The sequence below is a fragment of the Ammospiza nelsoni genome, chromosome 20 (assembly GCF_027579445.1).
Source record: "Ammospiza nelsoni isolate bAmmNel1 chromosome 20, bAmmNel1.pri, whole genome shotgun sequence".
Taxonomy (NCBI): Eukaryota; Metazoa; Chordata; class Aves; order Passeriformes; family Passerellidae; genus Ammospiza; species Ammospiza nelsoni.
Window position 1 is genome coordinate 619,596 of NC_080652.1, and position 22,372 is coordinate 641,967.

General features: G+C 45.3%; 1 protein-coding gene across 1 annotated transcript in view; it reads left to right on the forward strand.

The window, feature by feature from the left end:
• Window positions 1–22,372, forward strand: part of DPP7 (dipeptidyl peptidase 7) — a 45,446-nt gene that overhangs the window by 8,777 nt on the left and 14,297 nt on the right. The window contains exons 3-6 of the mRNA XM_059486684.1: window positions 8,512–8,651; window positions 13,041–13,204; window positions 18,001–18,136; window positions 21,447–21,528. Of these exons, the coding sequence (XP_059342667.1) occupies window positions 8,512–8,651; window positions 13,041–13,204; window positions 18,001–18,136; window positions 21,447–21,528 (522 nt within the window). The remainder of the gene's footprint in view (window positions 1–8,511; window positions 8,652–13,040; window positions 13,205–18,000; window positions 18,137–21,446; window positions 21,529–22,372) is intronic.

Sequence of the window (22,372 nt, forward strand, 5' to 3'; positions counted from 1 at the left end):
TGGTGTGTTTCAATAGGGCAACATGCACCCAAGAGAGCTTCCTGCATTTCCTCTGAATTAGTCAAATACCAGTCCAAGGTATCCTTTTTCATTGGTATCTTGATGGCAGCTGGTTCTGCCCCAGCCACCTGCAACATCCTTTCTCTGCCCTTCTTTATCAGATCCGCTAACATTTCAATTTTTTGAAAAAGAGTCTTACTTTGCTGCAGTGGGGAGGAGATCCATTCTAATATCCGTGTTTCCCCCGTTTCTTGTTTGCTTTGCATAAGTGCTCCCAAAAGATACTATGGGCCCTTCCAAATGGTCAGATCTATGGGTAAGTCTGGATCCCTTCGATGAACATGTCCATGCATAACGCAGTCCATAATTTGCTGAATGACCCGCTGTTGTTTGTCAGTAATACACACCGGATGAGTTGGGTCAGTCCCTTTCAACAGTGGACGCAACTCATCGAGCAGTTCATTGGGTATTCCCACCATTGGTTTTAACCACTGTAAATCACCCAAGAATTTTTGAGCGTCATTTAAGGTGTTAATTTTGTTTTTAATTGCAGCTTTTGAGGTTTGACAATTTGTTCTGTCATAGACCATCCCAGGTATTTCCAGGGAGCAGTTGTTTGGATCTTCTCAGGAGCTACTACTAGAGAATATTGGGCTAGTGTGGTTCTTATTTCCTGGACTTGTTGTTGTGTGAAAGGTATCGGCTGAGCAAACAATACATCATCCATGTAATGATATATGACTGTATTAGGCCATTGCTTTCTAAAAGGTTGCAAAGCTGCACTGACATAAAGCTGACACAAGGTGGGGCTGTTGCGCATGCCCTGCGGAAGAACTGTCCATTCAAACCTCTGATCAGGTGCTTCTTTATTATCGCAGGTAATGTGAAGGCAAACCGTCGCATATCCTGCAGGTGGAGGGTGATAGTAAAAAAGCAGTCCTTTAGGTCAATAATCAGCAAAGGCCAATCCATCGGGATCATGGCTGGGTTAGGTAATCCAGGTTGTAATGAGCCCATAGGTTCCATTTGTTCGTTAACAGCACGCAATTCATGGAGCAGCCTGTATTTCCCTGACTTCTTTTTAATTACAAAAATTGGAGTATTCCAGGGACTGGTAGATAAACGCAAGTGTCCCTGTTGAAGCTGTTCTGAGACGAGCTGATGTGCGTGTTGAAGACTTTCCCCTTTCAAAGGCCATTGCTTAACCCATACCAGGGTGTCAGCAATCCAGGTGATGGGAATTGGGAAAGTCCAAGCAATGGCTTTTACTCCAAAGGGTGTTCATTTGTCAAAACCACCCCTAGCTGAGCCATAATGTCCCGACCTATAAGGCATTGAACAGTAGGTAGTAACTGTACTGCTGAAAAGCTTGCTGTAAGCTGTTTCCCGTCGATGTAAACTTGGAGGGGGGGCGAGCGGCTAGCCAGGGTAAATCCTCCGACCCCGGATACTGCAGTGGCTGCCGGCTGTAAGGGCCAATTATGAGGCCAGCAATTAGGACTAATAATGCTGGAATCTGCTCCAGTATCCAGCAGACCTGAAAATTACCTTTTTTGTCCTTTGAATTCTACTTCTACCTTTTTCTTGGGTCTCTCGGCAAGATTTAAAGTTAACAAAGTAAGCCCTCCTGTGGAACCAAAAGCACTTTCTTTCCTCTCTTGACTTTTTATGGGTTGTATCCATTTAGTCATTTGCTCAAGCGGTACCAGCTGAGCAAATGACTAAATGTCCCTTATTTATTTGAAGAGGAGGAAAAGGGGTGTAAGCCATTACCATAATCTCTCCCGTGTAATCCGCGTCAATAACGCCAGGTAAAACAAACAGTCCCAACATAGATGCAGAAGATCTTCCAAATAGCAGAGCACCCACTGCTTTGTTCTGTATAATAATAGGTCCTTGAACCCCTGTTGGGATTTTTTGCGGGTGCAGAGTCATCAATGTCACGTCTACTGCTGCTGCCAGGTCCATGCCGAGGCTTCCTGCTGTGGCGGGTTGGAGGCTCCCGGCTGCGGCGGGTTGGAGGCTCCCTGCTGCGGAGGGTTGAAGGCACAGGGGGGTGTTGTTGTTGTTGCAGCAGCGACTTGTGTCTGGGCGCAGCCGCTGCAGGAATACGCGCTCCTGGGGAAGTTTCCCGACTGCCATTTACAAGCGCCCGTGTTATGATTGTCCATACGGCATTTCTGGCACCAGACTCCGACAGCCTGGCATTCCCGGCGTACGTGGCCCGTGCCTCCGCATCGGTAGCATTTCATGCGAGCCCCTTTATTTGATGCTGCGAATGCGGCTGACGCTTGAAGAGGTGCAAGAGCGGCTAACACCTGACTCTGAGAGGACTTTGCCTGTTCTTGCAAGCCTATTCCTAACTGTTTGATCGCGTCTACCAACAAAGCCTGCTGCCCAGTCGGTACGAGAGCCATCCTTTCTAATGCCTCCTCTATAGTCCAATTCGTGCCTAAGGTATTAAGTATGTTCCTAGTAGCAAAATTACAATTTTGAAGTTCACAGTGTTTGAGGAGGGCCCCGCGCATATATTCTGCTATGCCGGCTCTCTCAATTGCAGCAGCAGCTCTATCAATAAAAGTGCCAAATGATTCCTCTCTGCCTTGCTTAATTCCCATATATACTGGTATCCCTCCTGGTTCCTTTACCCTTTCTATTGTGAGTCTGACTAACCTCATTGCCTCCCGGCACTTATCCTGACCTATTAAGGCTTGTGCCTCAGTACAAAGGAAAGGTCCCAGACCCATAAGCTCATTAACAGTGACGCCATGGAGGGGGTCACCCTGCTGCCTTTGTACTACCCCGCACTCGTTAACGAGCGCTTGCCAATGAGCATTAAACAGCAATTGTTGATGTTGGGTAAAGATTAATTTAACTATGCAGCAACAGTCATTAACGAGAAGGATGCTGGTGTCAAAAATATAGTCGAGCATTTGTTTGGCTGGTTCGCTTTTAAAGCCAAACTGACTAACAGTAGCTCGCAATTGAGATAACATCTTCCAGTCAAGAGCAGTGATTGTCGCCTGTATGCCCCCCCCAGCCTGAGGAGTGAAAACAACCGGACAAGCCAGCTCGCTAGCCGTGCTTATCAGTTCTTGATCTCCCTTTTCCATGGCATGTTTGGCCGGGGCAGACCACGCATCTCGTCTATCCCTTGCAATCGTCGCCGCTAGGTCATCCGCCCCAGGGATCAACTGATTGCTTTTCGGGAACGGAGTATGCGTTTGTGGCCCCGGCTGCTGCGATACAGCAGATACGGGAGACTCAAGAGGTGCTCTGTGTAGCCTGCGGCAAAGCAGGCAATAAAGCACCCTGTGGAGCTTGGCTCATTAGGGGGGGCTGACTCGTTAAAGGAGGCGGCGAAGCGGGTAATACAGCGCTCTGTGGAGCCTGGCTTATAGCCTGACTCGCAGCCTGGCTCGCAGCCTGGCTCGCAGCCTGGCTTGCCGAGGGAGGTGGTGAGGCTGGTAATAAAACCGTCCTCGTAGCGGGGCCGAGAGGAGTTCCCGACTCCTTATCAAACTCCCTGTCTTGATCGTATTCTTTGTTACAATCATGAGTGGCAGTAGCCTGGTGGGCAGCGCTTTTTGCAGCCTGAAACTGCAACAGTTCGGTATTAACAACCCGCCATAATTTACCTCACTTCCTAGCAGTTTTATCATCATCTAACGTAGCCTGCCATAATATATCACCAAATTTACGCCATTCCGACAATTCGTGAACCGTGTGGGGATTTACAAAGATTCCCCTTTCCAAACCATAAGCCAAAAGACCCGGTAATTCTTTCTGTAAATCTAGTCCCTTAATCTGCCTTTTTTGCAAGAAAGTAATAAAAAGTTCATATGCGGCTTGCCTTTCCATACCTATATCGTAAGTGCGCACTTTGCAGCTCCTCAAGGTTACGGCCGCACGTATTGGCCAGGCCCATCTGTATGGCGACTAGGGCACGGCGCGTCTCGGCGGGTTTTCCTCCGCTTTTTTCTTCGCGCTTATTTGCCGTTCCAGCTGCTTCGGAACCCAAACCCGTCCTCACTTCCTGTGGTGTTCGCTATCACGTCCAGGTGTCACCATTTATTGAAGTGAAGGGGAGACGACCATCCTTTAATGCATCGAACTCCGATTTATTGATCGATCAGTCACTTTAAATAATAGTGTTAATGAACTTCATGCATATTCCAAAATCCAAGTTCACGATAGGCTAACAGAGAAAACTCTAACCACTCCTTTTGTTTTACGATACCTATAATTGTTTATTAAAAACAGAACCAGTGTTCCCACTGTGATATGAAAGGTTCCCAAAACTTCCATATCTGTTCCCAGGGTGCCATCTTTTCCCAGAGAGGGTGTTTTGCTTGTTATGGGAAGACTGTCTGAGAACCTTATTGTTTATAAAGTGGTGCATGAGAGAGCCTAATTGTTTATAGAAATCAAGCCTGGGAACTGCTTTTGGAACTGCTTCGCAACTACCTTTTACTGTTCTCTCAACTGTATGCCTTCATGGCCTTTTTCTTTAAGCCATGCTTGAACTAAACTCTCCACACTGGTCCATCATGGGCCAGGGCCCCCAGGGCTCTTTCCTTCTCTGGCACTGCTCTGCTCTGCTGCTGCTCTTTTTCAATTAAAAAAAAAAAATTAAATTAAATAAAAAATATTGAAAATAGCGGGCAGCAGCTCTGAAGCACTGAAGCACTGTAGGGCCAGAAAAGGACATTCCAAAATTGTTCAAATTGTTTGAAATTGTTTGAAATTGTTGTAAGACTGTCAATGGTTTGTGATAACTATTGATGGGACTTTTGCAGAAGTTTGTTTCAGGACCAAAAAAGACTCTCAGATATTCCAAGAGAAACAACTTCAGCTCATGGACCGTTCCTGAAACTCAGCTGCTTGGACTTGAATTTTCTTTCCATTATTTTTTACATTTTCTTAGATTGTAGGATTGTTTTAGTGATTTGTTAATATTGTATATTTTACAGGTGAAGAAATTTCCTGTTGATTTCGCATCAGCATTTTTCTTTTTAATTTATACAATTTAGAAAGGTGAGGTGTCGCAGACATTTTTTCATAGAAATCCTTTCTTTGGGATTTGTTCATCTTCTGGGAAGCTGAGGCCCCAGAAGAAGAATGTAAACAATTGTTATCGGCTGGTGTGGACTGTAACAGGTGCAGTGGTGATTGGGCTTCTGTGAGTGTTTGGATTTGCTGACCACTTACAGGAGAGTTTGTCCTTGCTTTCTGCTGGACACAGAACTTTGTTATTCATTCTTTTCTATGCTATTCTTAGCTTAGCAGCCTCTGCAACTTCTCTCCTTATTCTTTTTAGTATAGTTATAATGTATTATATATCATATATCAATAAATCCAGCCTTCTGATCATCAACTAAGATTCTTGTCCACTTCTCTCACCCATGAAGACCTCATCAGGTCGCTGTAATATAAACCTAACAGGACATAAACTTAACAAAACTTAACTTTAACAGTATTTAACATTTAATGGCACATAATAGACAATTTAACTTAAACTACTTAGCAAGGGATAGAACTTACTATAGAAATAGAATAGAATATGGAATTTACTATAACTTACTTACAGGCCTAACTCTAAAATACTAAGCTAAAACAACTTTCCTCATGTGTTTGCTACAGCATTTTTACACTTGAATGCACTTAAACATAAGGAGTTTGTTCAAGGTATAGCTGTGGAAAAATTCTTTTGAATTCAGTGCTTGCTTTTACCTCTACCACGTCCAAGCAAAGCTCAAAGAATACAAAAAGCACACTCATTACATCTTACTTGTACAATCACTTTAACATATCTTTAACATTTCTAAATTTTTCAAAATACAATTTCAGAGTTTGATGTTGCACCGACTGAGTTATCTGTGCTTCTGATGTTTAAAGTCTACGTTAATGCAGGCGATTTTGACAGCATAATGGATGCTAAGCCAAATCAGCCGAAATTTGGCCCACGCATTCACTACGCTGATTTCTCTTTCACAGTCTCTGCCCGGACGAACAAAAAGTCTTTTTAACTTAGGTGAGGAACGTCTTGATAGTAATGCTCCTTGGTGTCACTTGCGGCTGCGGGGCAGAGGGAGAAGCACTCGCGCTGGAAAAGCGCTCTGGTCCTGTGCCACTTGTTTCAGAGCAGGGCGACCCCCCCGCGCTGGGCTTCTTGTTTCGTGAGACTCGCTGGCAGCGTGCACCGCACCCAGCGCTGCTGCACCCGTGCCGGCATGGGTCGCTCTCCCCGCAGCGGCTCCGCTCCCCCCGCGGCTGCCTCCGCTACCGCCCACTGCAGCGCAGCATCTCAGGCAAGCCGCCCACCGCGGCTGCTCCCATGGCACGGCGCCCATGCCAAGTTCGGAGTGGCACAGCCCCGCAGGTGCCCCAAGCCGCGGCTGCTGCCACCATCACAGCAGGGTCGCTGATTTGTTGTGCGTATACTTGCAGCGCCAGCACCACAACACACTTTTTTGCAAGTCTATATGCAGCAATCTCAGGAATTCTCTTCCCAAGTCAACAGTCTATAGTCCCCACTTTTCTAAAAAGCATTTAAAAGGATTATATGCTGCTTGTCCCTGTATTACCTTTTAATCTGTCATTCATTCAGTGCGCTGCAGCCTTTCCAGGATTTCGACGGCATTCAGTCAGCTGGACTCTCCTGTGAGGTCGCCAGGGGACCGAAGCCCGCACTTTTGCCTTTCTCCAGGTCTCCCATATGGGGTCGCCTGAGGCAGGGCCCGCTTTTTGTGCCTTCCGGGCTCTGTCGGGACTGACACCCAAATACTGCACCGACTGTGGCTCGCAGGGGTCCATAGGGTCCCTGTTCGGGCGCCATTTGTCACAGAATGAGGCCTTTGTCGGGGATGAGCCATTTGTTGGTGAGGGGAGACTCAGACACTCAATATGAGTGATAGCAGGTTCCATTTATTGAAGAGAGCATCAGACACTTATACAGCAAGTAATAAGCTTATGAATATTCTGTAAGCCAAGCGATCTATTGGTTAAACTATACCATCAACTCTTCCTCATTCCTTTGGGCCTACATTCCCTATTTCCCACATCTTTCTGTCCGCTTGTTATACCCAGCTAGGCCCAAGGACACGCTATCTTGCAGGTGCAGGACTTGGAATTAGCCACGGCCTTGTACTTTTCCAGTCTCTAGTTAGCTAAATTCCCAACATTTTCCCTGTGAGCAGGGACATCTGCTTCATGGTTTCTCCCCAGGGGTTGAGTGAAGGAATCTCTACATTATCACCATTTCCATGGTAAATTACATTTGACTCCTAATCAATGCTATTTCTTTTGCCTGTTTTCATAAAGATACCTTGATATAGTGCACTGTTCTATGGTTTACTGTTATAGACTAGTAGTTCTTTAGTTTTATACTGTGTAGTGAGTAGTTAAGATCTTCTGGTTAAGATCTTTTGTCTGTTATCTCTTGTCTGTTTAATAAATAATCCATTTTTATAAGTAGATCTTATTTACTGTGATTAGAACTGTGAGCCAGAGTGATTTCTTAAATTTAAAATGTTACCAAAATTTGAGGCTAAGGCAGGGCTTGTCTGAAGCTTTCCCTTGTCTCATGACTGGAGCCCCCCTACTCTGGAGACAGGTTGGGAGAGTGGGTTTGTTCAGCCTAGAGAAGAAAAGGCTCTGGGCAAACCTTATTGCAGCCTTCCAGTACTTTCAGAACGTTTGTGAAAAAATGGGGCGGGGGGGGTAGCTTTTTGCCAAAGCCAGTAGTGATAGGACAAGGGGCATTGGTTTGCAGTTGACAGATGGTGAATTTGGATTGGACATAAGGAAGACATTCTTCCCTGTGGGAGTGGGGAGGCCCTGGCACAGGCTGCCCAGAGAAGCTGTGGCTTCCCCATCCCTGGAAATGTTCAAGGCCAGATTGCACAGGACTTGGAGCAGCTTGATCTAGTTGGAGGTGTCTTTGCCCGTGGCAGGGGGCTTCAATTGGATGGTCTTTGATGATCCCCCCCAGCTCAAACCATCCTATGATATGTAATTTACAACTTTATACCTCACAGCAGGAGTATCAGAAGGACACAGGCAATTCCCTAATGTCAGTTTTGTGTGAAGATTTAGCAATGTTTTGTGCAAATGTTTTGGAGCGAGTTGGGCTAAAAAGGGTATATAAATGGGAAATCGCTCTTTTGGGGGGCAGCTGTTTGCAAAGGACTTGCAGAACTTGAGATTTTAGGTATTTTTCAGGCAAAAGTGAAATTTTCAGGCCATGTAGTGATCTTATGGAAGCTCTTATTTACCCCCACCCAAATGAGAGATTTCTGGAGCCTGGCCTTCCTAACACTTTGTGTCCCAGATCAGGTCTCAGGAATCAGCCTGTTCACGGAGTTCTTCCTTGTTAATCTCCTGCCCGAAATCAAAAATTGACTCATTTCATGCACATATTCTTTGTTGTGTTTTGGGGGGTATTATGTGTTTTTTGTGGGTTTTGGTTTTGTTTTTATTTCAATTTTTAATTTCTTTCAATTGCCTCAGCAAAGTTCTGGAAGAAAGGATTTGGACCCATCTTTTTCTATACTGGCAATGAAGGTGACATCTGGACTTTTGCTCAGAACTCTGACTTCATATTTGAATTAGCAGAGGAACAGCAAGCACTTGTCATTTTTGCTGAACATGTGAGTATTTTAGTCATGCATTCTTTAGAGTCCTGTTCTGTTCAGTGTTACCAAATTCAGCTTTCTGCAGGTCTGGAATAGTGGTACCATTTCTTACTGTGGAGCTGAGTCAGACCTGCTATAATGTTTCTCCCCGTAACAGCAGATCTTCTTTTTGTAATCATGGCTTTTGAGTAATTTTTTACTATACCTCCCAGCACTCCAGGATACAGAGTGTGTTGCCAGGCTTGCAAGGGTTCCTCAGGGGTGAAGAGATAGACGAGAATCTTGACTCTATGATCAGAAGGATGGATTTATTAATTTATTATATATATTACATTAAGACTATGCTAAAAGGAATAGAGAGAAAAGTTCAGAAGCTGCTAAGCTAAGAATAGAATAGGAATGAATCAACAATGGAGCTCTCTCTGATTCTGTCCCAGAGAGAGCTTGTCTTTGATTGGCCCTTAATTGTAAACATGGAACATGGGCCGATCACAGGTGCACCTGTTGCATTCCAGAGCAGCAGATAACCATTGTTTACATTCTCCTTCTGGGGCCTCAGCTTCCCAGAAGAGGGAAAAATCCTAAAGAAAGGATTTTTCACAGAAGATGTCTGTGACATTACACCCTTGAAATTCTAAAGAATTAAAAAGAAAAAATGCTGGTGTGGAATGAACAGGAAATTTCTTCACCTGTAGAACATACAATTCTATCAAATCACTAAAACACTCTTACAATATAAGAAAATGCAAAAAATAACACAAAGAAAATTCAAGTCCAAGCAGCTGAGTTTCAGGAACAGTCCATGGGCTGAAAATCTTCCTCCTGGACATATCTGAAAGTCCTTTTTGGTCCTGAAACAGACTTGCTGCAGAAAAAGTCCATCAATAGTTATCAAAAACCATTGACAGTCATAAAACAATTTCAAACAATTTTGAACAATTTGTGGAATGTCCTTTTCTGGCCCTTCAATGCTTCAGAGCTGCTGCCAGCTATTTCAATATTTTTTAATTTAATTTTTAAAATTATTTTTTGTTTGTGGTTTTTTTTTTTAATTTTTTTTTTGTTTGTTTGTTTGTTTTTGAAAAGAGCAGCAGCAGCAGAGCAGCCAGAGAAAGGCCCTGGGGGGCCCTGGCCCATGAATGGATCAGGAACCCCAAAGCTGGCCCGCAAAAGGCAGGCCAGGACCGGTAGGGGAAACCAACACCCCCACAGCCATCAACAGGCCAGGCGGTGGGCGCGGCCCAGGGACTTCCTGAGCCCAACAGGCCAGGCCAAACCCATGAAACAGGCTCTGCATTCCCACAGGCCTGCACCCTGCTGCCAGTACAGTGGCAGCACGGTTGGTGAGACGCTTCCTTTCCCCAAAACCACTGAGGCATGCCAGCAGCAGAGAAATAGAAGCCTTCCCCAGAAATCCCATCTGGGGTCTGGAGATGTTTGTTCCCCAGAGCAAACCAGCCATGATCTCTTCCAGCTCTGCCCTCTGCCTCTGCAATGCAAATGTAACAGGTGTGTCTCCCATCTGCCTCACGGCACCACCCCCTCCAGGCTGGGGACCAAAGGCAGAACTCTCCGAATCCACCTGCCCCTCACCGCTAGGGCACAAGAGGGGCAGCAGAGATGGCAACCTCCAAGGGGCAGCAACTGACCAACCACCCCCCAACCTGCCAAGAATGCTGATCTTGAAAGCAGGCAGGCGGGCTGCCCCACACCCAGCTGGCGAGCAACCCCCCCTCCACGGAAGGGGAGGGCAGCCGCCGAGGCCGCTGCTGCAAAGGCAACCGGCCTGGGACAGTCCGAGCTTGAACAAGCTGCCGGTTCCAGGGCAACCTCTGACGCAGACACGGAGGACAAAGTCCCTGACGGCGGCAGAACTGCTGGGGCGGCCGGTGGAGGCGGCAGGGGGGCCAAGGGGGCTGGTGGAGTGCCGAGGCCGGAGAGAATGCCTCCCCCGCTGACCCAGAAGCAGCAGCTGCATCATCGTCGCCTAGCAACAGCGGGTCAGCTGCGGGAAACGGTGTTTCTGAGCTCGCAGCCGGAGAAGCTGCAAGCACCCGCACCTGTGGGGCGGGCTGAGGCGGCAGGACAGCCGGGGAGCGGCGCTGAGTCGCTGTTGTCGCCGAGGGTGTCTCCTAGCAATGCAGGCACGGGAAGCGGCGGAGGCGGGGGCGGGATCGCCCGGGGAGGCGGCCACACCCGCCCGGCAGGCAGAGCCTCGGGGACCGGTACCACCCCCCATCTCTGAGCGGGGCAGGGTCCGAGAGGCCGGCTGTGGCGGGGCCGCCCACTCCCATCCCCCTGGAGAGAGAGAAGGGGGGGAAAGGACCGCTCCATCTAAGCATGCTCTGGAGACAGAGTAAAACAAACTTCTGCTCACGGCAAAGTTTCACCCTCCCCCACTGGGAAGCAGGGGGGGCTTGGAAGCAGCAACTCATCCCCTAAAGGGTCTTCTCCTGCTGGGGACGGAGGGAAAGGAGCCTGTCCCTTGCAGTTAGCAATCCAGGGAAAAACAGCTGCTCTCCGTTTCAGGATAGAAAAGAGTACACAGAAAACAACTGGGTAAACGCAGGGGAATCCCACACCACGGTCCCAAACAAATTGGAAAATGGATTCCATGCACTCCCATACGAAAACATCAAAGGCATATAGCACATCAGTAAAGAACCCAAAAAGCTTTGCCCATCGAAAAAACTCATAGAAATCTGTTTCTGACAAGAAAAGTCCATCCTCTTCACCCCATTTTTGCCAGAGGGCAGCAAGTTTCTCCTCTGAAGGAGAAAAATGAACCTCATCCTCCAAGGGGGAGCGTTCTCCATATGAACAGCCACAAACTATGAATGGCTGCATCTTCAGGAAGGGAAAAGCCAACGGTACCTTTTGAAAGAGTCCAGCATGCTCTGGCCAGCTCCAGGGTGCTGCTGCTCTTTCCAAACATCTTCCCGGAGGTTTTTCAGAAGGTTCACCCTGTGGTCAGCCTTGGCTGTGAACTGTCCAAGTCAGGATCTTCAGTTCTTCAGCTCCTGGCTAGATTCCACTTCTGTGGTCACTTGTAAAGCAACCATCAATGCTGCCTTTGGGGTTTACCCTGGGTGCAGCTCTTGCTCCTCTGGGGTCTTATGAAACTATTTTGCTCTTACAACGAGGGGTCACCAGATGTTGCCGGGCTTGCAAGGGGCGAAGAGATAGACAAGAATCTTGACTCCATGATCAGAAGGCTGGATTTATTAATTTATTATATATATTACATTAAGACTATACTAAAAGGAATAGAGAGAAAAGTTCAGAAGCTGCTAAGCTAAGAATAGAATAGGAATGAATCAACAACGGAGCTCTCTCTGATTCTGTCCCAGAAAGAGCTTGTCTTTGATTGGCCCTTAATTGTAAACATGGAACATGGGCCGATCACAGGTGCACCTGTTGCATTCCAGAGCAGCAGATAACCATTGTTTACATTCTCTTTCTGGGGCCTCAGCTTCCCAGAAGAGGGAAAAATCCTAAAGAAAGGATTTTTCACAAAAGATGTCTGTGACAGAGTGCTGTTTCAGTACAGCCTATGCCCTGAATGATTTGTTTTTGTAAGTAGTTTCTGTTACAGGGCTTGCAAGGGTCTTACGGGTGAAGAGAGAGGCAAGAATCTTGACCTCATGTTCAGAAGGCTTGATTTATTATTTTATGATATATATTACATTATGACTATACTACAAAGAATAGAAGAAAAGTTCTCAGAAAGCTAGCTAAACTATGAATAGAAAAGGAATGAATAACAAAGTTCTGTGTCCAGGCAAAAAGCAAGACCAGCTCTGCCGTGAATGGTCAGTAAATCCAAACATCCACCTGAGAACAATCACGAATCCACCTGTTGCATTCCACAGCAGCAGATAACCATTGTTTACATTTTGTTGCTGAGGCCACAGCTTCTCAGAAGGGGGAAAAATCCTAAAAAAAGGATTTTTCACAAAAGATGTCTGTGACAGTTTCTACAGGCCTTAAACTCCATGATGGAGTAGAGAGATACTTTGTTTGGATAATATTTAATCTCTCTACCCTGCCAAGTCCCAAGCCAACCTTTTCCACACTATTAAATCTACTATCTGTCATCTTAGGCATGAAGAGATTATCCTGTTCCCTTTTGTAGCTGGGAATGTCAGGAGAGATACACGTGCTGAGAACCCACTTGGCACCCACTGAAGCAGCTGTAATGTCGTGGCCATCCACTCCATGATCTGTCCTGAAAGTGTCTGTGTATTAGGTGCAGGAGACAAGGCACTTCCTCAGTTATGGACAAGTTAGAGGATGTCTCATACTCTGTTATCTCTTCATATTAGTGCACACTTAGCCCAGCTCTATGGTGAAAGTAGAGAAGACCCATAGGAGTATTGCCATAGTTTATCTCTTTCATTTCAGAGGTACTATGGGAAGTCTCTTCCCTTTGGAATTGAGTCAACACAGTTGAAGAAGACTGCTCTGCTCACCGTGGAACAAGCCCTTGCTGACTATGCAGTGCTCATTACTGAGCTTAAGCAGCAGTTTGGTGCTGCAGACTGCCCTGTCATCGCTTTCGGAGGCAGGTAAGTATTGTGTGGACTCCTTCCCTTCTCTGCATCCTTTTCCAGCCAAAGTTATGCTGCTGTAGATCTCCTTTGCTGTCAAGAAAGTTCTCAAGGCAAAGCTTTAAGCTATCCTTTTGAGAGCAGATGTGCCTGTGCCTCAGCTGCCATGAGCTCATAACCAGGTCCCACTCTTCTTTCCCATCAGGAATTAGTCTCCATTTGTGGTTGCTTCGGAGAAGCAGCCCTGACTGGATGTTTCTAAGCTTCTTCGATGTCTGAATCATCCAAAGCTGCAAAAAAAAAAAATAGCTTGGAAAGGGTAAAGGGAAAATAGCAGCCTTGCTAGTGATAAGCAATGTGATGGTGTGCCAAAACCTGAGAAAACAAGCACTAATTGGGGTCCCTCAATCTGCTTTCATGAGGTGTTGTCTAGAATGAACCTCACCTGAAATGTTTCTACACTAATGCATACAGCATAAGGAACAAACAAGAGGAGCTCAAAGCTTAGGCCCAAGCCCAGAAATTTGGCACCGATAGCAAAAGTGAAGTCTGGTAGGACAAGTCCTGTGACTGGAGTGCCCTGTTGCATGGTTACAGGCTCTTCAGGAGGGATAGGGCAGAAGAGGTGAGGCAGTGTCATTGTAGTGGAAGGGATAGAATGTCTGAAGCTCATAGTTGGCAATGGCACAGTTGAAAGCCCGGGTAGGAATCAAAGGACAAATAAATAATGCAGATGTCACTGCGGGACATCTGGATCTCCCAGACAGGATGATGAGGCAAACAAATGATTCTTCAAGAAACTAAGGATGCTTTCAAGTCAACTTCCCTTGTCCTTATGGGGGACTTCAGCTTGCCAGAAATCAGCTGGGAGAATCACACAGTACAATCTAGACCAGGAGATGCCCTGAAAAACCCAGCTGACAACTTTATGGCACAGTTCTTAAAGGAGCAGAATTGGAAAGATACCCTTCTTGATTTACTGCTTGTCAACAGAGAGGATTTTGTGAGCAAAGTGGGGGTTGGCAACTGTTCTGGCCACTGCAATCATGAAGCCATCGAGTTTAAAATCTCTTTTGATGGGAGGAAAAGTGCCAGCAAAACCTCAACTCTGGCCATGAGGAGAGACTTCAGCACACTTCAGGCTGCTCAGGGAATTACTGAGTAAAATCCCCTAGGAAAATGTTTTTGTAGGTGATGGGGTCCATCTGTGTTGGTTACTTATTAAATATCACCTGTTAAGGGCAAAGGAATAGCAATTCCCAAATGTTGAAAGTCAGGCAGGTGAGGCAGAAGACCAGCTTGGCTGAACAGGCATCTTCTCTTGGAAATAATGTGAAAAAGGAGGTTGTATGCCCAGTGGAGGCAAGGTCAGGTCACATGAGAAGAATACAGAAACACTGCTCTCCCTCTATAGGGAGAAAATTCATGTGATTAAAGGTTAATTTGAGTTGAAATTGCCAAAACTGGAGAATGATAAAAAGAGGTTTTTAAGTACATTAATTGTGAAAGGCAATGTAGAAATAACATTAGCCTGTTCCAGGATGAGGATGGTCACCTCACAAACAGGGACAGAAACAAGGCAGAGGTGTTCATTGCATTCTTAGCCTGTCTTCACCATGGTTGACAGACCAAAAGGGCCCCAGTGTCTTGAGCTGGAGGACCATGAATATGAGAATAATGAGCTCCCTGTTGACCCTGAACATGTGCAGGATCTGCTGCTCCATCTGGATCTCTACAAATCTATGAGGTCAGTTGGGATTCATCCAAGAATCCTCAAAGACCTACTGATGTCATTGCAAAACCTGTCTTGATGATTTTTGAGCAAGCTTGGGAATCCAGAGAGGTTCCAGCTGGCTGGAAGCTGGCAAACATTGTCCCAATTTTCAAGAAGGGCAGGAAGGAGGACCCTACAAACTACAGGCCTGCCAGTTTCACTGCAGTGCTGGTAGAATCTGAGAATATCATGGTAAATATTATTCTGGGAGATATTGAAAAACCACCTGGACAGCAATGCAGTCATTGGTCGCAGCTAGCTTCAGGAGGGGAAATTCCTGCATGTTGAACCTGATTTCTTCTATGATGGGGTAACCCATCTGGTTAATCTAGGAGAGCCAGTAAATGTCATTATTTTGGACTTCAGCAAACCTTTTGGTGCTATCTCTTCCAAAGATTTTTCTGAGTAAAAGGTCCAGCATATGATGGGTGAGCAACTGGCTCACTGGTTGGCACAAAGAGTTGCAGTGTCTGGGGTAACACCAGGCTGGTGTCCAGTCACTAGTGGGATTCTGCAGGGCTCCGTCCTCAGCCCTCTTCTCTTCTACATCTTTATTAATGACCTGGATGCAGGACTTGAAGGAATACTAAGTCAGTTTGCCAACAGCACTAAACTGGGAAGAGCCGTTGACTACTCCCTTGAAGGCAGGGAGGCCCTGAAGAGAGACCTCAGTAAGTCAGTGAGATGGACAATCAGCAACTGTATGAAGTTTCCCAATGGCAAGTGCTTGGTTTTTCACCTAGGATGGGGCAACCCTGGCTGTGTGTATGGAGTGGGGAATGAGAGGCTGGAGAGCAGATGTGGGAAGGGACCTGGGGGTCCAATGGCATATTGGATGTGAGTCAATAGTGCCCTGGCAGCCAGGAGGGCTGTGTCCTAGGGGGCATCATTGCTGGCTGAGTCAGGGTGGTAGTTATCCCACTGTGCTCTGCACTGAGGTGGTGTCACCTTGTTTAGGGTACCACAATGTAAATACGTAAATACATTAAGCTATTAGAGAGTGTCCAAAGGAGGACCATGAAGATAGGGAAGGGTCTGAAGGGGAGGCCTTATGAGGAGTGACTAAGATCGCTTGGTTTGTTCAGTCTGGAGGAAACTGAAGGAAAACCTCACTGCCCTCTTCAGTATCCTGTGGAGGGATAGCACTGATCTCTTCACTCATGACCAGTGACAGGACTCAAGGAAACAGCATGAGTCTGTGTCAAGGGAGGTTTAGATTGGATATCAAGAAAATGTTTTTCACCCAGAGAGTGTTTGAACACTGGAACAGGATCCCCAGAGAAGTGGTTATACACCAAGCCTGTTTGAGTTCGAGAAGAGTGTGAACAACACTTCCAGGCACAGGGTGGGATACTTGGAGTGTCCTGCATAGGGCCAGGAGTTAGGCTTAGTGATCATGATTGGTCTCTTTTCAGCTCAGCATATTCTATAACTATGAAAATGAGAAATTCCTCCTGCAGGATCGGAACATTTTACATTGGAAACACAGGAAGCTATTAATTGATAAAATATTCTTTCAAGGTGCCACACAGCTTTTTATTAAACACAACCTCTAACAGCACCCAGCCATTTTCATTGTATGCCTTTTCATAATTCTGCTTCTCTTTGGTTCTTTCCCAGAGTGCTCATTGTGCTGCAGCTGGGTGGATGTGATGTCCTTGTTTCTTGATGGGTCCCCTCTCTTGTAGTAGAGGGATGCTTCCTTCCAAAAATCTTCCAGAAGTGCAAGGCTTTGAATTCAATTGCAGTGAGCTAAAAAGCATTTGGCACAATAGTTATCATTAAGCCTTCAGCTCGTTGTGGTGTGGTGACGGAACTGTTGATCTCACAGAGGTTTTTACTGTGATTATCAGGACAGTAGCTAGAGTAGGGAGGCCCAGAAGCTGTCCTGGGATAGGAAGATGGGAGAGGGATACATCAAAACCTCCTAGCTGGCTGCATGTTAGACTGCAGCTCTCTGTGTGTAATTGAGGGCTCAGTGTGCAGCAGCCCTGAACACACTAAAACCAAATGAAGAACACTGAAATATGGCAGTGCTGGAGAAGCACAGCATTTCCTGGGAGATAAAAACCAGACCACTTCTGGTGCTTATAACTGTTCCAAATTAACCTGAAATTACTTGCAGGAGGTTTCAGGTAATGCCAGTCTCCAGGGCTAGAGAAATGCAAATTGCTTTACACATGGGTGTTGTGAGAACGGTATTTACTGAATCACTTGAGGTGGTACAGAGGGAGATTGAGTGCTTTTAAATTTGGAGTTAGACCAGGTTTAATCTGTGTTTTGGGGATGTCATTTGCCACCCCCAATGGCCTCAGAGGAACTCTGCAACCATTAGCAAATTAATGACTTCTGTCATCCTGGGTCTGTCTAGTAGCTTTTGATCCATGTGTAGATTCTTGCCCTGGCACTGAAGCTACCAAGGTAGCTTTGACTTTTCTTGTTGCATTTGTTAACTTTTCCCTTTCCCTGTATCTGTGCTGATCAACTACACAGTTGTTATTTGGAGAGGAGGGAGAATAGCCTTCACTTTCCAGGACACCTTTTGCCAAAACCCTGACAAAGTTCTGACTAGTTCTAACTAGTTCTTGTCATCCTGTATGCAAAATGTACAGTGTGTCTTCTCTCTCTGAACAGTGAGTGCTTCACTCAAACCCTGCTTTGCTCTGCTGTGAAGCTATTGGTACATGCTCAGGATGGTGCAAATTTAAATACTGAAGCAGGATTTACATTTGTCTACAGAAGCAAACTGAGCTGCTGTGTTCCCACCAGAACTGGTGTGAGCATTTGGGGAAAGGCCAGTAAGAGCACTGTGTGCTGGTCATTGGCCATAATTGGATCAACATGAGGATGAGGCACAAAGCATCACGTGTATCCATTAACATCATCCATATCACTGAGCATGTGTGAAAACATGAGGCATCACAGATATTCATGAGCTTATTGTTACCTTGGTTTAGGTGAGCCTGTGAATGTTGGCCTGAACTTCTGAGTTATTGCAAGTTGTCTTTTAAAGGAAATAACTGTTGTCTCTCTTTGGTAGCTATGGAGGAATGCTGAGTGCTTACCTGAGGATGAAATACCCAAATGTCGTGGCTGGAGCATTAGCTGCCAGTGCTCCACTGCTGTCTGTGGCTGGGCTTGGAGACCCCACCCAATTCTTCAGGGATGTCACAGCAGTAAGTAGCATCTCTTTTCAGGAGCAATATTTTCTTCCTTTAGGAATGCTGTTTCTTTTCTAGGTGTTTAAATAGACATCTGTCCTTACGGCATCACTGCTAAGCAGGGAGTGCAATTAAATAGTAACCTGAAAGGAAAAGCAGTAGCTCCAGCATGGCTGAGCACTGCCTCCGCTTGGGCAGCTCAGGGTTCAAAGGTGCTGCTCTAAGAAGCACAACTCCATGCCAGTAGCTTTAGTACCACTAAGAATTGACTTTCCCTTTTCTAGTGGCTCGACTGTATTACAGCCTGAAATTTTTCCCTTGTGCCTGGCTGAACACCTTTTGGATAATTTATTTTTCAAATCCTCTCCCAAAATGCTGTATTGGTACCAATGATTCACAGCATCTCCTTAGTCCAAGGTGATTCCATTTCAGTGAAGAACTTGGAAATCTTAATTTCATAACTAAAAATGTGCAAGGTGTCTCAGGATCACTGAAACTAAAATTTAAATGTGGCTTTTGCAGTTTAAGGCCATGAAAAGTTGGTGTTAGAACTGACTTTGATTTATCTTATAAGGAAAGAAATGTACTAGCTAGTTGTACTGAAATCTTGTGATGGTGTCTGTTCTGCCTCTTTTTTGATATAAATTTCTAGATCTGGGTGACACAGATGGCTAGTCTGAACTATCTTTGTTGTCCCGCAGTTGGAGCTGAGGTCTGTGCCTGGTGCAGGAGCCAATGAGCACGCAGAGCTGAGACCTTTCATGCTTTTCTGCCCAGAATTATTTGGGGCCTTTGAAGGCTTTTATACAAGTTACAACAAAGAAGTTGCACAGAACTTGTTCACTAGTCACCTTAACTAATGATTTTCTGCATGTTCTCCAGTCAGTGTCAGTTCACTATACCAGGGTGGTCTGACATTAGCATGGGAGATGTCTCAGGGGTGATTTTTACCTTGCAGCTTAGTCTTAGTTACCTTTGGGCCACCTTAGCATTCTTCTCCCCATCCCTCTGGTCTGGAGGTGATGCATCTTTGTTGACACATTCTTGTCATTCTTGTGTTACTTTGCTATTGTTCTCCACTTTAAGGACCACACCTGTGTATGTAACTTGTGGTCTCTTTGTTCTTATTTATATACACTAACAACTTGTTTCAATGCAGTGACTTACAAAAGAGGTAGCTTTACCAGTAAGTGTAAAGAAGAGACTATTATATTAAAATAAACACATTTGAAACTCCTAAGTGCATAAAAGAATAATAGACATCTTGTCTTAGAGTTACACATTTTCAAACAAAAAATGTAATACCATTTTGTATGGAAAAATTCACAGCACCAGGGGTTTATGTCCAAAAAGGAGACAGAAGAGTCCTGTAATTTTATTAGAATAAAGGAAGAGGCCATGAGGCATTTCCCATGGGGTCTTTCACATGGTTTGGGAATGCAACCCCCTTTCCATCCTAATTTCCTGGGTGCATCACCCTCTTCCTTTCCCCATTGGCTGAGGTACTTGGAAGGTACGGAGTTCCTGAATCAGCTACTCTATGTCCCCCTTTTCTGTGCGCCTCTCCTTTTTTTTTTCTTTTATATAGCAAAACACTGTTCATAATTCTATTAAGCCTTTGTTCTTTTTATCAAAGTTCAGGAATTTAACATGGCCTTGGCTGAGCAGTGGCCCATGTCAATTAGTAACATTTTCTAGAACTGGTAGTTTCTTCTGTTACTTCCCTATCTATAAGTCCCTGGCCCTATCTACAAGCAGATTAACAGTCTGTTTGTAAAGACACATTCATCTTACTCCTTTCAATTTAGTCAGCTAACAGGCCCCAGTGGGAATTTCCTTTCAGCATCCTTGTCTTGCTTCAACTGTAAATATGCTGGGAGTCATAACACACCCTCAAACTTAGGGTGTGAAAAAATCTTTCCAACTAATTTAAAAATCTTTTCATGTGAAAAGACTTTCCGACTAATTTAAAAATCTGTTCTCTCTGCAGTAGTAAATCAAGCTCTGGGCTGAGCTCTTAAGCAAGCACTATGTGGTTTTAAAGTACTCCCTTCCATCTTCAGTGTGGATGTTGCTCTGATTTGCAATTTATGCATCTGAAATCTGATTGTTCTTTTTGCTGAGAACACCCATGAGAACTGTTAATCCCAATGAAGGCACAGGGAATGACTGCAATTCCTCCTGCCTCTGCTAAGCTGAACTGTTTCTGGTCTGTAGGGGTCCTCGTGCCAGGCAGTGCTTGGCAGCAGCCCAGCAATGCCTAGAGGAGAGCTCAGCCATCACAGCAGCCAGAGCAGACCTGCTCCTCTGTCCCAGGCTAAACTATTCCCACACTCCAGTTAGAGCCATTAGCAGGTGAAGATCAATAAGCACATCCAGAAGGATTTTTGCAACTCCTAAAGGGATGCCCAGGTAAAAAGTGAAAAACTCTAAAATTATTTATTTAAACATAATTATCTGACAAAGGCAGAATTAGGAAGAAAAGAAAGGTGCCAAATCTATTTTTTAATTGAGGGTGGGTCTTTATAAGAAAAATGCCTAGCTAGTGATTTGTGGTTACTTACCTTGCTCTAGCCAGGTAAAGAGACCTCAGAAGAACCCTAATAATTCTTCTTGATACAAAACACTGGTTGCCAGCAGACCTAATCTGCCTTACAGCTTGAGAGAGGAGAAAGAGCTTGAGTTCTTTGGGCCTTCAATCACAGAAACAACTTCATCCACCATAACCAGTCACAGCTCTTCAAACCTAACTTAAAGTGCTTTTTCAGGATCAGTAATAGTTTTCCTAAGAAAAAGAACATGGTAATTTGGCAGGTCACTAGCAGGCTTAAGAAGAAAAGCAGATCTTGGTCTTGTACTTCCAATGCATAACTGACTTCTCCTATGGTTCCTTCTCACAGGCAAAGTGAAGTTTCAAGGACTCAGCTCTGTGTTTAAAACCAGCAAAACCCTTATGACCCTTGCAGCCTGCCTCTCTCTCTGAGGCATGCTGCATATTCTCTTGCTGCTTCATGCTCAGTCTGATGCTCCATGAAGGGCAGAGTGTTGTGGTGTTGTGTCTGACAGGTCATACCAGCCAGACCTGGTGACACAGCTGCTGCTTGGCCTGAGCTGTCCAGAGTGTGGCTTCTGCAGAGACATGCTGACTCTCTGAAAGACAAGGCAGAAGCACTGGTGTCACTGCTAATGGAAATGCAAATGAGGTGCTGAGCAGCGGGCCAACAACCCCTGTCATCTTCTGGTCTTTCTGGCAGTTCTTTGTGTTGCAGCCTCCTAAGTATCTCCTGTGGGAAACTGTCATCTCATATCTTTTCTGTCCCTTCAGGATTTTCAGAAGTCCAGCCTAGGCTGTGTCACAGCTGTCCGTAAAGCCTTCCAGCAGATCAAGGACCTGTGCCTGAGTGGAGGTAAGAAGGGAGCCCTGCATATGGCTCCCAAGGGCAGCCAGCATTCCCAGACATGGGGGGAAAATGTTGATACTGCTTTACCTCAGCTAGTTGTTCAGATAAGTCAGTGCAGATGCCCATATGGCTTCCTCTTTCTGCTTGTACTGTGACCATGTTCACAGGTGTTTTCAGGTGAAGGGAAGTGAGAATGTTGACTCCATGTTCAGAAGGCTTGATTTATTATTTTATGACATATATATTACATTATAACTATACTAAAAAGAATTGAAGGAAAGGTTTCCTCAGAAGCTAGCTAAGCTAAGAATAGAAAAGAAAAGAATGATAACAAAGGCAGCTCTCTCGGTCTCTGTCCAAGATAGCTCCATCTTCATTGGCCATTAATTACAAACATTCAAGATGGCCCAATCAAAAATCCGCCTGTTGCATTCTACAACAACAGATAACCATTGTTTACATTCTTTTTCTGGGGCCTCAGCTTCCCAGAAGGGAAAAACCTAAAGAAAGGATTTTTAGTGAAAAAGATGTCTGCGACACTTGTACAATTTATATTTTTCTTTTATTAACAGTTTCAGTTAGCATTAAATTGGTAACCGATACTGAAACATAAGTGTGATGTTACATTTTATTTAAATGATACGCTCTGTCTCACCCCTCAAAAATGTACCATTTATTCCAAGCCTGTCATCCTCCCCTGAAGTATCATGAATCAGTAATCCCATTGGCCAAAGTCTTATTCTGTGCCCACCTTGAATCTCCCTGTTAAGCTGCGTGAGGGAGACCAGGCTCTTTTTTGGCCCTTTTCTCCCTAGGCCCTTCCCTTCCCAAACCTTCCCTTCTCCGTCCT